The sequence below is a fragment of the Adelges cooleyi genome, unplaced genomic scaffold, assembly GCF_023614345.1.
Source record: "Adelges cooleyi isolate 19-005CV unplaced genomic scaffold, UGA_ACOO_1.1 ACOO_flye_CR_arks_rails_tigmint_CR_PRNA_23, whole genome shotgun sequence".
Lineage (NCBI taxonomy): Eukaryota > Metazoa > Arthropoda > Insecta > Hemiptera > Adelgidae > Adelges > Adelges cooleyi.
This window is the reverse complement of record NW_026095893.1, coordinates 8,650,148-8,667,939: the sequence shown is the minus strand read 5'-3', so window position 1 is coordinate 8,667,939 and position 17,792 is coordinate 8,650,148. Positions and strand designations below refer to the sequence as shown.

At 29.1% G+C, this 17,792-nt stretch overlaps 1 protein-coding gene across 2 annotated transcripts; it reads left to right on the top strand.

The window, feature by feature from the left end:
- Positions 1–1,747: 1,747 nt before the first annotated feature.
- On the top strand, positions 1,748–16,917 carry LOC126835985 (inaD-like protein). Of its 2 annotated transcripts, XM_050568904.1 has the most exons (7): positions 1,748–1,974; positions 9,352–9,507; positions 12,740–13,137; positions 13,722–14,161; positions 15,050–15,615; positions 16,196–16,328; positions 16,566–16,912. In XM_050568904.1, exons 2-7 carry the CDS (start codon positions 9,363–9,365, stop codon positions 16,624–16,626), a joined length of 1,743 nt encoding a protein of 580 aa, XP_050424861.1. In that variant the 5' UTR covers positions 1,748–1,974; positions 9,352–9,362; the 3' UTR covers positions 16,627–16,912. The 2 variants fall into 2 exon arrangements, with proteins under 2 accessions (XP_050424861.1, XP_050424862.1); XM_050568905.1 differs by lacking the exon at positions 1,748–1,974 and having other exon boundaries at positions 9,353–9,507; positions 16,566–16,917.
- Positions 16,918–17,792: the final 875 nt, after the last annotated feature.

Here is a 17,792-nt window from a genome sequence, read left to right as displayed (position 1 = left end):
AATAGTAAACTGTAAAGTAATAAAATATATAAGAGTAAATAATAACTATAACACACATATATATATTATTTTGGGTCCGATGCACTGAGAGGTATTTTTTCGGTAAAGGGAGGTATAAGATATAGATTTAAAAGTTTATACAATTGGTATGCATATATTTAAAAAATGACTTACAACACTTCTAGGCGAGCATACTTTGAATGTATTTTCTACATATCTTACACGTTAAGATTTAATATCTATTCTGTACAGTATGTATATATATATATACATATCTCTAAACGCTAAATACGAATGAACGTTTGGAGCGACTTCCCCTCGGATTTTTTTCAGAAAGCTGAGAAAATTGTCACCTGAAATGTGTAAATTTCAAATTGGCATCTGCATAAAATCACTAAAAAATGAAAAAAAAATTATTTCAACTGTATAATTACACAATTTTTCGGTATATTTAGGATTATATAGTAATTTCGGTAATATAGTAACCTAAATTTTAGGTTATAACATAATTAATTGTATAGTTAATAGCATTACTTAAGTTTTAATTGGGTTCGTCAGTGATAAGACTAGATACTTCTTAATCAGTCAAATCGTAATTAGGTAAAAAAATTACATTTATTAGTAATAATAAATATATATATAATAATATATGTGTGTGTGTCGTCGAATTATTCATTATTTATTTATTTTTATTATCTCATACAAAATGTGTCCTACATATGAGTAAGTACTTAGATTTTTAACAATTCAATGTAAATGTAAACTGTAATTATGTTTTTATAGTCAACCCTGACAAATAAATCGATAGAATTGAACCTCGGGAAAATACATTAAAAAGTGATTACACCTTAAACCTAATACCTAGAGCCAGACATTAAACCAGACCTCATCGTAAATCAATACTGCTGGTCAGATCCGCATTCAAGCTAAAATTACCTTGCAGCTTGCAACGGTGTATTATATGCATTTATTATAAAATGTAGTATTAGAATCTTGGAATATAAACAGCAAAAGTTATTTAGCCGCTCAATATTGTGAAGTTGATAACATTGGAATCTAGCACTTAAATAAAATGTTTGGCTTAGTACATATACCTATACTTGTTCAGTTTTTAATACGTTATAGCCTATAGGTGTACGAGTACAACGTTTTAGTCGAAAACCAGTTTTGGCATCTATAAATATTATGTTATCTGGACAGCTATACGAAATTTCACCAAAATAAAATTGCACTAATAGACAGGCACGTTCATTTCGACAAAAACTAGGGTAAACGTTATTACTTTAACGGTTTCTTAAAAAAATATAATACGTACGTTATAATAAATAAGTATTTTGAATTTCAACGTGCATTAAAGAACAATTAAAAATCTATTAACGTTATGCGGTATGCATTTCATGTAGAGTTTAATGTCTGTACTATCATATTAATAATGTTTTACCTGCATCAACGTTACAAGCTATTTTTATATCGGTATCCATCTATAAATTATTTTTTATTACAATATATATACACATAGAAATATGTGTATATATTTTATTACAATATATAAACATATAAATATGTGTATTTAAATCCAATAATGTGTAATGCGGTCAGAAAGTCGTGTCATTGACTGGTGGCTAACACTCGCCTTCCAAACCTGACTGTGACCACATTACCCACTAACTTGTATAAAATATGTATGTTATTATTGCATGACAGTGTACGTGAGCGTCGAGCGCCAAGCGGTGACACGAACGCCGCGAACCACGCGTTAGTTAGTTCCGTGATGGCAGTCTGGTCGTTTCGTTCTTGCTCGCTCCGTGTTTTCAATCGAGTTTTAACGGTTATAAATTATAATCTTGATGCGATAATGATAATTTAATAATATATTATTATTATATATAAGTGCTGTGATAAAATCGGGAAAACCTTATTTGGAATTGAGAAAGAAAACGTTACCGGATTAATATTGATGTTTGTACAGAATTGGTATGTTATAGTTGTAGAAAAATCTTTACTTATTGTATTTTTTTCCTGATAATAATTACATTTAAACAAAAATGTTTAGTCGACTACAGCCGAGTGTTGGTCTAAACTATTGTGTAATGTCAAAATGTTTTTGGTTAAAACTCTCAATGCGTTTATATACCTACCATACAAAATTTACCAAAATCAATATTATCATATAATTTATATTAAATGTAAATATTTATATTAGTTTTTAATCGACCATTAAAATGTTCGTCCTTTTTTATTTAATTATTTTAATAAGTTAAGGATATTGATTTAAATTTTAGTAGCATTATGTTCATTATATCTGGTCAATAATTTTGACACACGTTACTTAAATCTAACTATTACTCAGATATTAAAATAATATGTTATTATTAAGTAAAAAAGCGCGATTTTTAAATGCTATCAAAAAAAGCTTATCAAAAAAAGTGATCGCATTGTCTCCGAAATCTTCATGGAGCGAATAAAACGCATACAACGTAGGTACGTGTTCGTTTTAACGCAGGAAAATTGGGTGTCTAGGGTCCTCTTAAAAATGTGTTTTATAGGCCAAGAAAATTTGGATATTGAAATTTAATTCGATACAGACACATATCATTTGAGAGACAGCGGCTCTGTCATATTTTTATTAATATTTTACTATCGTAACATTCCAATGATTTCAATCTTCAACTATTATTTAAAAAGTGCAATGAACAATAATAATAATAGTTTAACTATTCGAACAGCGACACTGTTTATGGACTACAATAGTTAAAATAAAAAATGCCTATTTAACTAACTTTTGATTGATGCGAAGTCCACTCGAGCCTCGACAGAATAGAAGTATTTAATGCATTCCATAGTTCGATTGAAGTTTGTAAATGATCCATTATATCCATGTAAGGTCACAATAAATCGTGAGATTATTCAACGTAACTTCATAAAAATCATGTATATTTCAATCGCCAGCCGATTGCACGTGATTGGCAATAATACTAACAAAACAATTATTTATTACTCCTATGATGTGTGCACATCAGCTTCAATGACCATGTAAGACTCCGCCTGTATAAATGATAATAACACTGGCTTGTGTATTTTTTTCTACAATGTTTCCTAGGTCAAACCTAACGAGCATAATAACATTGTTTTTCTATAGTATAAATATATTGTTTGAATTCTATTTCTCCTTCAATTTATTAACGTATGGTGACACCAGAAGGAACTAGGAACTCCTTTTTTTTAACCAGCTTTTTGCAAGCCAATCGTTCTTATGTATATATTATGTAGTTGTAACAAAAAAATATATGGTAGGTACGTGTGTTGAATGTATAATCAAAGTAAATATTTTGTTTTATCTGTTTACAGTAAAAGAATGACGAGTTCATGAAAAAAATACTATAATATGATACTAGAAATTACCAGACACAATAGAATTATCGCTGTATTACAGGATGATAAAATATTATGTACTGTGACGCTCGTTTATATATTTTGTTTAACGCACTTAAAATTAAAAAGCATTCAATTTTTTTAAAATTTTTTTACAACGATTGTGATATGGAAAATATTATGTCTAAAAACACAATATCTAATTCGGTAGATTTTACATATTTTTCAGTGGTAATGATGTAATAATATCAATGATGGCTAATTGACACTGAATTTGGGTTATTCAAGTCACGAAAACCAACTGTAAATGTAAACAAAAATATTTGTCAACAAATGGGCAATGATAGGTTTTCTAAATTGTTGTGTTTTTAAGCGTAAAATAAGTATAATATTAATTAGACACATTATTTTACAATTTGTAAAGTCAATAAACATTAATCATTGATTTATTTACGAACTTTATACTTATTTACATCTAAAATTGTATAATTTTTACCTTTATGGCTATTCATTTTTATAATTGCTGAACAAAACATTTTTCAGCTTCGAGGTGAAACTGAACTATAACGTAACAAGTAATTTACACACGGATATTTTTGTTTCTCTATGTTTATAAAAACATATACTCAAGCAAAGCAATAGTTTTTTAATAACTTTTACGTATAAAACACATGTAAAATAGTTGAAGTTTATTAAATTTTGCGTATAACTACAACAAAGAGACACATTTTAATAATAATAATGTTTTTTAATACATAACACCACTTTTGCTTTTAAAACCAGATCATCTGCTGATACTTTAGGTAATATAAGAGGTTTCTGTTTTTATGGTCTGTTGTTTTCGAATTAATTTTTAAAATGCCTACAAATGTATGAGACCCGCGGTTGCATTTATTACATATATAAAAGCGTCTCACATATTTTGTGGAATGCTGGACTGATTTTAACGAAATTACATGCAGTTAACGTAATGGAATACTATTGCAACATATATTTTATTTTAATCGAAATTTCCGCAAGTTAAAAATTGTATTACAAACTAAAGAAAAAAGTGTTTTAGGTTACCACCGTTACAATGTAAAATTGGCTGAATATTTATATTTTTACCTTATCTAGGTATTAAGCGCATAAGCGACGTATGCAATTCTCATTTGGCTAAATTACCTACTTTGAAATAATATTTAAGAAAAACAACAGGAGCCCAGTGGAAGTTGGTAGATTATTTGAAAACCCCCCTTAAATTTTTCAACCTTTAAATTTGTTCAAAGTCGTATTTATGTAAGCATACATATTAATTAATAAGTTTAAACGCCGGTCAAGGGCAAAGTCAAAGAGGATTTTTTCGTAAAACAATCAACTTGCTTATATCGTCTAAAATATCTTAAACATCTAAACCTAATGATTCTATTCTGATATCTCTTGAAAATTTATCCTGGTGGTAAAAGGCTTTAACTGTTTTAAATTCATACAAAACCGTATGATGTTTGGTTTACCTTTTTCTCTAATTTAAAAATACTATAAGATAACATTAATATTTTTATTTTTATACTTCACTGATTATTTTGAACACATCCAAATATATATTGTAAGCCTAGACGCGTATAAGTACACAAACAAAACAAATCTATGGTAGTGGCAGAGTGAACAAGGTGTAATAAGTTCATTTTTTTAGAAATTGAGTAATGTATCGCAGTATAACATATATACCTATCTAATAGATTTCTACACACATAACTTATGGAAACCAAGGATTTAAAACATTTTGCTGCACTTGATGGCTTGTCTAGTCCGCTTCATACATGGAATGATATAGCATCATACATTTTTAAACGGAATTCTTATGTAAAAATAAAAAATGCACTCACGCTCCCTGTGCACTATGCTATCGATATGATTATATAAACACCAGTGGATTATTAATCATAATAATAATAGTCATTGTACTCCTAAAATTATCAAGTAACAATGAAAACTGAAATGTACATATTGTAGGTATTAATTATTAAGTCTTTATATTAATTAAAACTGAATAATTAGAGTTATTTGTATATTGGCGTTAACAAAATGTTCGTTAGCATCCGTGTTACGTTTAACGGACACAATGTTTTTACTTATTGTTATTGTTCTGGTTGGCGTGACACGACACCAGTTGCATGCGTTTTCAATAGGTGGATACTACTGATATGGTTCTAGGTGCACCTGCTCACCATAGCAACCTACCGTATGTCTTTCAACCCTGCGTATAAATACAGAGAATAACAATTCGAGTTTTACTAAAATGTATTTATTTGGTTTAACATTATTAAGAGTGCCTTGACAGCACCGTCGTCTATATAACGGTCTTTTCGGTTATTTTCACGATTTTAATTAAAAACGTGAACGATCCGCTGTTTTTTAACATATATTTTATCTATACGGTAGTAAAGAGTGGTACGTTTTCATTTCCTCGATCAAACGAAAGCGATTCGGAACACGGTGACAAACATCACAAATCGGCCGTGAATCGTCGAAGATGAGCGGAAAACGATTTCTCGTGACCGACAATATTTATTAGTACCATTCAAATTTGAACGATTTTTAAAATGTTCCTCCGCAATAATATACTTTCATTAGCTGTATACCGTCTTTGATTGTACAACGTTAATACTTAATAGGTACTAAAATTCAAGTTTAAATCAATCACACACAACTGATTACTGACCGGAAACCCAATCCTATTTTTTAAAAATAATATCTACGCCTCAATATCCTTACACAAAAAAGCAACTCTTAAATTAATCAGATTTAACTTTAAAATTGTTATGACGGGTTGCACACAATTTTATTAGTTCCATAAATTGTATTTGAAGATGCTCCTTACGTTGCTTCAATAAAGGTTTATATTTTATAGAATCAATAAAGTTAAATGTACAACCACCAATAATCCAAACAAGTTAAAAAATAAAAATGTGTACAAAAATAAGTTAAATAAAAACTGTTTTATACCTATAGCAATTGATGGATTTGATAAAAATAATTTAAAAAAAATATATAACTTATATATGTTATTAAATTTCACATATAAGTAATTTTAATGTTTTCAACTTTTGTCTATGCAATATTTGGCACTGTAACGTTTAAAATTAACATTGGACTATTTAGGTACAACGATGTACGAATGTTTGATTCCAACTGCCAGTCACACGTATAAGACATATCAATATTCATCTTAATCGAGCAAGCCTTGATTATGAGATCAGATAATTTATATAACTTTTATGTATCATATTACATCACAATTAATCGATTATATAAATGGTGGCATTAATCATTACTTTTAAAATGTATTTTAAAATAAATTAAAAATACAATGGTTTTAAATCTTGCTTATATTTCAAAATTGTTTCGAAAATTGTTATTTCAAAAGTTTCTAATTGGCAATTAAAAAATTATAAACCGAAACAACATTTGTAATAAATTAACTGGTTTCCATTTAGTGAAAAATATATCATCTGTATTACATGTCTATTAATCATTAAATTGTTTGACCTAATTACAATTTACTGTAATGTGTGAGTGTAGAAATTAAAATAATTAAATATTTAAAAGTATAATATAAATTATTAAAAGGTTTTAATTTTCAAAAAAACGTTATGTCAATTATTTAAATGCCTTCGTTTTTACATTTTATTTATTTATTAAGCTAAACTAAACATAAATAAAATAGTATAAGCTATTTAAAAGCGTTTGAAATGTACTTAAAAAATGTTTAATTATCTTTTTTATCCTAATTAACACTTACCAACTGTTTAAGTTTATTTAAAAAGGTTTATTTTATTAGCCTAATTGTTTGTTTAAGAACGTCGTCAACATTTACGGGAACATGCTAGGTACTGTGAGACATTCACATAAGTAGGCATATACAAGATATGACATATGTAAGATATTTGTGTTGTTTATATTAACTAACTAATCCAAAACACATTAATGTTAATATTTTTTTTATTTGACTTGAAAAATGTGTACTTATATTTTATATTTTTATATGAGAATTTAATAATCTGTTAGTTGTGACGTCTAAATTCCAAAATATGTTGCCAAAATGCAAATGCTAATACTTATTATATTGTTAAATCATGTTGCAAGAGTATTATAATATTGTACTCGGCTCTAAATCTAGAGCCGAGATCTAAATCTAAGATCTATGATTATATTGTTATTATGCATTGCATTGTTTTAACCCCACCTCAGGTTTTGGTACGAGCATCTCAATTAAAAACGTCATTATAAACATTTTTTTATATTATGAATATGTCTTCTACATGTGAGGCAAATAAATGTATTATATATGTACATTTTTTTCAGTTTACCGTTGTGTGTATAAAACCCAGAAAATGTCCATGTCACAGAATATTGTAGAATTATGTACATATAATATATATATACATAATGATGTGCTAACAAAAAATTTGAACATGTTGTTTTTACATTGTTGTCATAACAACAGTTTATATTTTAAATCACCTGTGTTTGATTTGTCTTACATACACGACAGGTATTACGTACATTAGTGTGTGCTAGGTACCCGCCTTTTTTGCACTATTATGTCTCCAATAATTGTGTTATTGAATTTTAATAGTTAATAGTTAATACCTACTTATAATTTAGGTATATGTACTTTACTGTATACATTCGTTCAATAAAATAATAGTGAAAGTCCTAATATTGAAATACTACCACCATACAACAAAAATATAAAACATTTTTTTGTATGACTAATGCGTTTTAAGTTGTTTGAATTGTTTCTCGAACAATAACCGATTATTATTATTATTGTTATTATTTGTGTTATAAAATTATTCGTTAGGGCCCAGGTGTGATGAGTGCATTTTTTTAAGAAATTGTGTTTAACATAAATACATTGTAGATTTCTATACATTGTTTATGTACAAAATATTTAGGAAACCGAAGTAACAAAATTATGGCTTTACATATACACTATCAAACGTCGTTACTGTAAAATTGGAAAAAAACGCACTTAATGCTGTGTGCTGTCATCAATTTATTTTTAAAGCAAGTGTTCTAAAGGCTTGTGGTTTTGTACCTATACTTAATACTCTTATTTTAAGTCTACAGTTTTACAAAATGATTTGTTTTTAAATCTTTACACGAGTAAAGTACATTAAACAGTATTTACTGACTCGTCCTATTTGTAAGTCAAAGAAAAAATTATAAAAAATATATATAAAATATTAAGTAGTAAGTGGGGAACTTATAAATATTTATAAAAATGAATTTCATCCTCTTTGAGGAGAAGCATATAAATCACAAATATATTTTATGGCACCCTTTGAAGTTCTACTTCTAATCTTAACTGGACATATCACACGATTCACCTAATAGTTTATAGCAAGATTGACTGATAAGGAGAAGTGATAAGAGATAAGGAGTGGTGACAAGGAGACACATCGGCCTAGACATTATTAGGTCAACGGTGAGACAGATTTTGATTTTACTGAAAAATGTTACTCAAATTTTGTACTGACCGCAATCATAAAACATATTCATTACGCGTTAAACTGTATACATTTTATATTTTATCCACTAAAATATGTATAATAATTTTATACAATAAATAAATGCTAGCTATATGTTATAGCTGTATTATAATGACGCGGAGAACATCTGTACAAATATATAGCTCCCTGATTTAGCGAAATGTTAACTTTAGTAAATATAAAATATGTTTGTAAACCCGACAGATAGCATTTACGTTGAAATAATGTACATAAAGACCCGAACAAATAATCTGTTATACATATTATAACACCATAGGAGTTTGTTTTAGTTTGTAGTACCGAGACAAGTGTTGCTGATAGTTATTGTCTGATGGTTTTATAAAGTATAAAACAACCGATTTACTTGATAATAGTCGTACAATTAAAACATATTGTTATCTTTAGTAAAGAATTTCGATAACACTGGATGTTTTTAATTTAGATTATAAAAATATGAAGTGGTTTCAAAAAAACGGCGAAGACGCGGCATCGCCTCGTTTACTCAGCTTGTCGCCAATAAGAAACGGTGAAACCGGAACTCCTGATTATTCAGAACGGTATTATCAGATACCACCAGGACCGAGGAGATCGAGAATAGGTAAGCAATATCTGAAAATATAATTGTTTTTTATTTCATACATCCGTCTTGATCGCGTCACGCGCATACCTATGGACGTTGCAAACTCTTTCGCAATTCATATTTTGGTTACTATAGGTATATACTACAAAAAAAAAAACGCTGAAATACACTGTGTTGGTGACTAAGTCATGCAGTCATGGTATCTATGACTAGCTCTCTCTTCCAATTACAATACAACTCATCACTTTCGTATCTCAACACGAAAACAAAGCGACACATAAGATCTTTTTTAAAAGATAATGTGTTTTATTATTGTTGTAAAATTATTAATACCTATTAACTTTACTATGGTTTCTGTAGTCCACATAACGTGTAACTTGTACTTAGTATATATAAAATGTATAAAACATAATAGTTGAGTAATATTTTACTCAATAATCATTTCCCTTTGATAGCTTTGTTATAGCTTAAAAATATGTATATAGTGACTGTCTAGCATTAGTTTAGGTACACGGATAAACACCAGAGGTTTTAGAATTAGGTAATTAAAAAAAAACCATTTCCATCTATAAAAATTGATATAATTTTTTTTAACTAACATAATGTCGTACATCATAAGGTGCGTAAAAATAAAATTATTTAAGGCTTATAATTTGTATTGCATAGAAATAAAGTCGACCCTTTAAATTCTGTGCGTATAAAACGGTATGATGTAGATCTGTCTGATCTTGATACAAACTAGTCGAATAAACAGAGACGTGCCTTGGAGGTAGAAAGGCATTCCTCGTTAACGTTTCTAATAAGAATGTGAAATTATAAAGAAAAAAATACAAGTGAGTGCAGTTTTGCAAAAGGAGTTTGTTTTTTCGATGCAGCAAAATTAAAAATTGCCTAAGTATTTTTTAATGTTTACTGAGAAGATATTAGTATTTAAAATAGTATAGTAGTATAATAATAGTATATATTATTAATTATTATGTACAAATGTTACAATTTGCAAGTGAGTCTTATGAGAAACGAAACATAAAATATAAAAATGAAATATGCCCTCTTATATCATTCTTGATAATTTAAACATTGTTATATTTATTATTTATACCGATAATAATACCTGTATCATATTAACGTATTTGAGTAAAAAAATGTTAATTATTAAATATATATTTTTTTTAATAACAATATTTTAGAGGTTGAATATTCTGGGTACCTTATAGGAACATCTAAAAACATAATCTTTACAATTAGCTAGTGCATATAATTGTAAATTTAATATGGTAATTGTTTATTTTGTAAGTACAATTATCATTTGATGAGCGTGTAGATTATATATTACTTAAAATATTCGTGAGAACCAGGTCAGATGTTGCAACATCAGTACACGACCAACATACACACCATCACTTCGGTAGCTTCTATCTAATGGTTTGACTGCGAGACTATGTTATAGAAAAACAAAAGTCATTGTACATATAATACCTATAATACCTATTATAGGTCTATACATAAAATATTAGAACATATATACGTATGTACGTCACTTTTATTTTTTATTTTATTTTGCCCATACAAAATACTTAAAACCTAATTTTTTTGATAAACTCAAATGTTATGTAGTAAAACAAGAACTGTGATTAAAAAAAAATATATATATTACCATTGGTTTTTGTTCACACACAAATTTTCAAAACGATTCAGCCACAACACGGCCTAGTAAATATTAAAAACAACAGAAACGAATTCGAAACCACCTTAGAACGTTAGTTGATATTTAATAACGTTAGTTTAATTTATGTATAACATAAACAATCACTTATAATAATTATCTGTTTACATATTATTTTTCTTTGGAATTTTTTCATTTAACATTTTATGAAACGTACACATTTTTAAAAACTGGTTGGTTGACAGTTTTTTTAATAGCAGCTATACGAATTCGGCTATCCAAACAACCAGTGCCCTACGCAAAGGAACTAAAGAGGCTATAACGGATATTATATATAGGGACATTTTTACTACAAATAGTACCCCATATGACTTATGTACCTTGCATTTTTCTGACATATTTTGTTATGAGATCAGAATTGTTTAAAGTATACTTTTAGTAGTTAGGTTTTACTAATTAGTAATTAAAATACAAATTAAACAGCTTTCTGTAACAATTAAGTAATTTATTTCTTTTCTTTTTTTTACTATTTCTGCAAAAAGGACACTTTTACAATTTTTTTTGTAATTTCCAAAAGTATACTTTGAATTATTTTACGGAAATGAGTAAAAATTATTTAACTATAATAGCCACTGAAACTGATACATTTTTATTTATATAGGTATAATATTATATCTCTTATAGATAATGTTCAAAGTATTTGTGTGTCCATGATCAACAAATCAATATAAAATTCGTATTCTAATAAATATATGTACTTTATATGCTATTAGGAAGATATATTTTTAAATCGGGTTCAATAGTCTTAAACTTCAGACCTCTTAATAGTAAATTATTTATTCTTCAAACAATAAAAACTATTGATACTGTATGAAATTTAAACCGTTACTGAACGAATTCTAAATTCCACCTATTTATAATTTTACTTCAACAAATTGTTGTAAAGGTATCCCCTTAAACAAGTCAACCAATAACTCCTATTTCTAATAGAAATAAATAAATAAATATTTATTAAAAACAATGACATTTCGGGAAATTGTACACCAAAAACATATATGCATAAACATGTATTAAACATGTGTATATGTAAATTATATTTTTTATTCTATACAATTTCTATTTTATTTAAATCAGCATAACGATAAAAGTTATTAGTTTATCTTATAATAGTGATACACCAGGGGAATTCGAGAACTATAATTATTCACAAATAAGTATTTTCTGATATTATAAAAACAAATTTCTAACCACTTTCTCCAGTGCACGCTTCCGTATTACTTTAAATTTATTTTATTTATCAAGGGCTATATGATGTAAATTTTATGAACTCCTTTATATGTATATTTATTTTTATCACCAAGTAACTAATCACTTTCCTTAGAAGACTAGAACAAAGCTTCCAAGATCATTTTACTTTTACTATCATTTGCGATAATTTCAATCTTTACAAAGTTTAAACGAGTAACAGAAATATTCTAACTTTATGTTAATATAGTGGTTTTAATGCGGTTACTTTTGCATTCATAACAAAATTTGCCCTAGAAATAGTTCTATATACTTCTGGCCTAATGTTGTTTGTTTTTTTAGATACTCCTACGACTCGATGGGAGAGCTCAGACTATAACAGAGACGTCAGCTGTTATAATTTGCGAGACCGTACCATTGTAGTGCAAAGCGTACGTAGTAGACCAATCAAAGAGAAACGTAATCCATTACTGGATCAAATTAAGCACACGGGTCTCACACACTTTAAGCCTCATACTACCAACAATGAAATTCACGTGGACTCGGTGTGTAAGGTGGAGAATGTAGAAGAAGACAACGGGGAAACCAAGACAAGTAGATTGAAAACCATATCAGATAAATATCTCAAGACGGCCACACATAGATTTTTAGCGAAACTTTATAAGAACTCATCAAATAAGACTAATAATACTCAAACGGAAGTAGAACCTTCGATGGATGCGAGACATGAAGATACTAAGGTTGGTAAAACATTAAGTCAATCTCAATTACAAAATACGTACAAAATGTGTAAAATTAAATGTATGCATGCTACTATTATTATTAGTTAATAATTAATATTAATATTTTCTTTCATGTTTATTACATTAACTAAATTGACTAATAAGTCAATTTTTTTATAAACCCGTTAAAATTAAGAACAACAAGAAAATATTTTATAAAAAAAAAAACAATATATTTTTAATTATCTTTTTTTGAGCTTTTGTTTACTAAATAGTTATACTAATTAGTTGTTGAATTGTATTGTATATGAGACCACAAGACTTAAACGATGAAACCCTCATTTTTCTTAAACTGAAAAAACAATTTTCAAAGTTCCAGTCTCAGTGTTTGTGAATTGTAGTCTAAAACTTTACAGCCCGGTTGTGGCGAAGAAACCATCGTTTTTGCATGGGAGTTAATTTCTACTGAAACTACAAGGTCTTGGGAAGTTGTTGCCAACTCGTTTTCGACTATCATGTGGGTTTCATCGTTTTTGCCTTGTGGTCTTCATACATTTTAATATTCACTTATGGGAAACACGTAACTTTGTCATTTGTTGTAGGTGAAGTTGAGGAGCCTATCTTATGGGGCCCTACCGGGTGTAGAAGAATTTCGAAAAAAAGCACCCAACCACCAGTTGATAGACAAAACACATATGGCACCTGAGGACGACGATAGTGGAATACTTTTGAACGACCCACCAAATGAATTAACAACAGCTTGCTCTGAGTTTTGTAGTCCCAACCGTTATTTAAGGAGTGCCTCTCAGTATGGCAAAAAACGAAATTGCATATTTAGTTTACCACCAGATAGTCAACATAATGCGGCATCTTCGCTGGCAGACCAAACATCCAATCCTGGCGATTACTGGGATTACAGAACAGTGCAGCTGTGTAGGGACTACCCAAAACAGGTTCTCGGCGTTAAGATCAAAGAAGTACGAGTAGAAGACAGTTTTAGCTATACCGTTATTAATGTAATCCCAGGTGGAGTAGCTGACCAGTAAGTACTAAGGCCAAGTTCGTGGAGGACCTAAACTCTTTTTTATCCAAAATAGACGAGATTGTAATAAATGACATACACCAAGGTAAATCACCTTAAAATGTATTGTTGGCTGCTGGTAGTTTTAGTGGATTAGAGTACAGGAGTATTATGAGTTCAATGAGAGCAACGAAGGAAGGTATCGGAGAGAAACACCTTAAGAATAGGTAGATCTGACTAGATCTGGCTATCGAGGGGGTAAGAAAGAAGATAGGTAGAAAAAAATGTTATGCTCGGAGAAGAAGAGGTAAAAAATGTAGAGAAATTAAGTATTTAGGATCGGTTATACAGAAGGCTTGATGAGTTCAAGAAGCTATGACTAATAGAACCAAAGTATGATTGGATGAGGGGAAAGAAACAACAGCACAAAATTGTGTAGCAAAAAGGTGTTATTCAGAATGAAAAAAAAATTGTATAGGAGGTTAATGAGATCGGAAATGAAAAATGGAGGTGGGTGTTGGGTATATTGAAAAAGATAGATAAAAAGAAAATGAACAACCAGTTGCAGGAGTTAATAGAGAGTGTAAGATATAGTTTGAGAGTGGCAAGAATCATAGAAATCAATTAAGATGATTTTGGAACTGTTTACAAAAAAGGAGAGGAATGATAAAAAGAGTAATACAGATTATTGTAAAAAGATTTAGAAGCGAAAGAAGAGTGAGCGGATGTGTAGTAGATGCAAATGTTAATAGAGAATTGTGAAAAAAAATGTGGAGAAAGGATTAAAGTGACCGACACTACCTACGTGAGATAAGACGAAGTACAAGATTTCTATTGTATGAATAAATGTTTTGCCAGTTGGTGATTGTTGCTTACTTTTTAAAGATATTATTTCTTTTTCGTTTTCAGAACAAGCGATTTAGAAGTAGGCGATCATATTATCAACGTAAATGGCCACCGCCTGGAAGGAGTCGACCCCTCGGAAGCTAATCGTTTGCTTAACGACGGCAGTAGCTCTGTGAACTTGATAATAGCCAAACAAAAACCCACAGAGTCTAAATTCGATCGGAAAACCCGGTTGAGAATGCCCGAAACGTCGGTAGACTATGAAAATAACGAGTCCTTTAGCGCGTTACAAAACCACAACAAAACCGGATGTACGATTGTTTGTGTAACACCACCTCCGACGTCTAGTTCGCAGCAACTTTCCACTAAGAATAACGTTTCTACCGTGTACTTAAATAGCGATAGACACTATTTGGAGACCGACTGCGTGACCTTCTGTACGTTGCCTAGGCGACCCAAGTCCGCCAAATGTACCTTTCACACGTTTGTGCTAGAAAAAGGCCCTGGGAAAAAAGGATTGGGCTTCACAATCGTCGGCGGCAAAGATTCCCCTAAAGGCGCAATGGGTATATTCATTAAAAGTATTTTGGACAATGGACAAGCGGCTGATGACGGCAGATTGAGGCCAGGTAAACAAATATACCCTTCATTATTTTGGATTATCTAGTCCATTATGTCGTCATGTTACCATATGGTAACTAGAGATTTAAACTTACCGAGGGGTAACAATAAGATAAAAAGGAGTCTAAATTAGAAATTATGAAAAAAATAACCTTCGGACATAATGGGTTAAGGTATGTCATATTTTTCATAAAAAAAATCGTTGACTTATTTAGGTATGTAGAAGTATTACAGTATTCCTATACACTAATATGAGTATTATACGTTACTATAAGTATTATATACTTCTGTAATTGTATAACTCTTAACTCCAAGGTGTAGGCTGTGGCAATTGTATGATTTACTAAAATATACCACAATATGATTTCTATAATTATATATTTTACTTGATAATATTTCTTAGTTATTTATAATAACATATTAATCTAACTACACATAAAAAAATGTATAGTAACCGATCTAAAATGATATACACATATAAACTATATTATAGTTATAATATTAGTTATTATATAGTTATTATACTATTATTATATTATAAACATTAAAATTATATATTCATGTAATATATGTTTTTGGTTATTACAGGTGATGAAATTTTAGCCGTTAACGGTAAAGATTGTCAAGATCTTACACACTCGGAAGCCATTACACTGTTTAAATCGTTTAAAAGTGGATCTATCGCCCTTCACGTTTGTCGCAGATCCAAAGTATCTAATAGGTAAAATTACTTAAAATATAACACCGCAGTACACCTAATGATTCAAAGTAGAGTGTAAAACATGTTGTAATCTCTAACTTCGCACCCACCCCGGAACATCGTTTAAGCTTAGATTAAAGAATAATGTCTACAAAATCAAAGAGGGTTACCAATATGTAATATTTATACTGTGTAATAAAGAGTTACATAAATAATAATTTAGAAAAATGATTAATTATTTTGCATTTTTTTTTTTAGATCGGCCAAAGCCCACTCATGTTCAAATCTTTTGGATAATAACGGAGTTGAGTCTGATTAATTACAAGGGCTGTTCCGTTTAACATTTATCTAGTCGTCAGCGTCCATGTGAATAATTAATTATTGTATAGCTGACGTTAACCTAATATTATACCTGAAATCAACAATTACTATGTACTGTTAGTCTAGATTATTATTGCCTATAGTACAAGTTACAATGTTTATTAGGCACGGATGTGATGCTTAACAATTGTTATAATCTAGTAGGTATAGTTAATTGTTTCTTAATTATTGTGTTCCTATAATTATCGTTTTAATATTTGATTTTTTTTTGTATTTCGTTAATTTTTACTTAATAAATATTCAATTGTGCAAACGTAAACTGGTTTTAAAAGTAACCATTTTAATGTGTTTATTTTTATATTAGATTTATATAGAAACCATTTTGTTTTTAAGTCAGATTATATGAATCACTAATTTCAGAAATGGGCATGTCTAAATTTTGAAAAATTGAGTTATCACCGGTTGCTACTCCTCTACCTTTAATACAGTGTTATATTAAAATGGGACTGGTCTTTTGACCGGTATTGGAAATATCAATCACTGAAGCTATTGTTTTGTGCCGAAAATTACAATAATGCTGCGAAGCTGTTGATCTGGTTGATAACTCAAAATATTAAAGTAGTTTATTTTTAGCTTCGATGACGTGATGCGTTTTTTCGTGTCTAAAGACACTATATACATGTTTTTCCTTTTATTATTAAATATAATTATTGCCGTTTGGTAATTTATGCAATCATTATAACACAAAAGTAATCTAGATTAAACACGATACAATTAGATTAAAATGAAACAATAAAATTTAATTAAAAAAAAAAACAGTTTATATGAGAGTAAAAATCTCATCCTTTAATACAAGACCTTTTTTTGCATTGAGCAGATTCGTTTATGTAGCTAAATTGCCTATATGAGACGCCGTTTTGCAAAAAAAATCCTACCTATTTTGAAAACTTGATGAACAATCATTTGTGACATAGTGTTTGTACTTAAATATTATAATATTGTTAATCTGCACTTGACCTGTTATGATATTATAATAGTTAAATAATTTGTATGCATGATAATCATCCGCATGTCATTATGTATATCACATATTAATAGTCCGATAACCGGGTACACAAGAGCATCAATATTATCAACAAACTAATTGTTATAAAATGTATATTA

Coding starts and splice junctions, on each gene's coding strand:
- LOC126835985 (XM_050568905.1), top strand. CDS start 9,363: ATGAAGTGGTTTCAAAAAAACGGCGAAGACGCGGCATCGCCTCGTTTA. Junction 9,508..12,739: donor ACCGAGGAGATCGAGAATAG/GTAAGCAATATC, acceptor TTGTTTTTTTAG/ATACTCCTACGACTCGATGG. Junction 13,138..13,721: donor CGAGACATGAAGATACTAAG/GTTGGTAAAACA, acceptor CATTTGTTGTAG/GTGAAGTTGAGGAGCCTATC.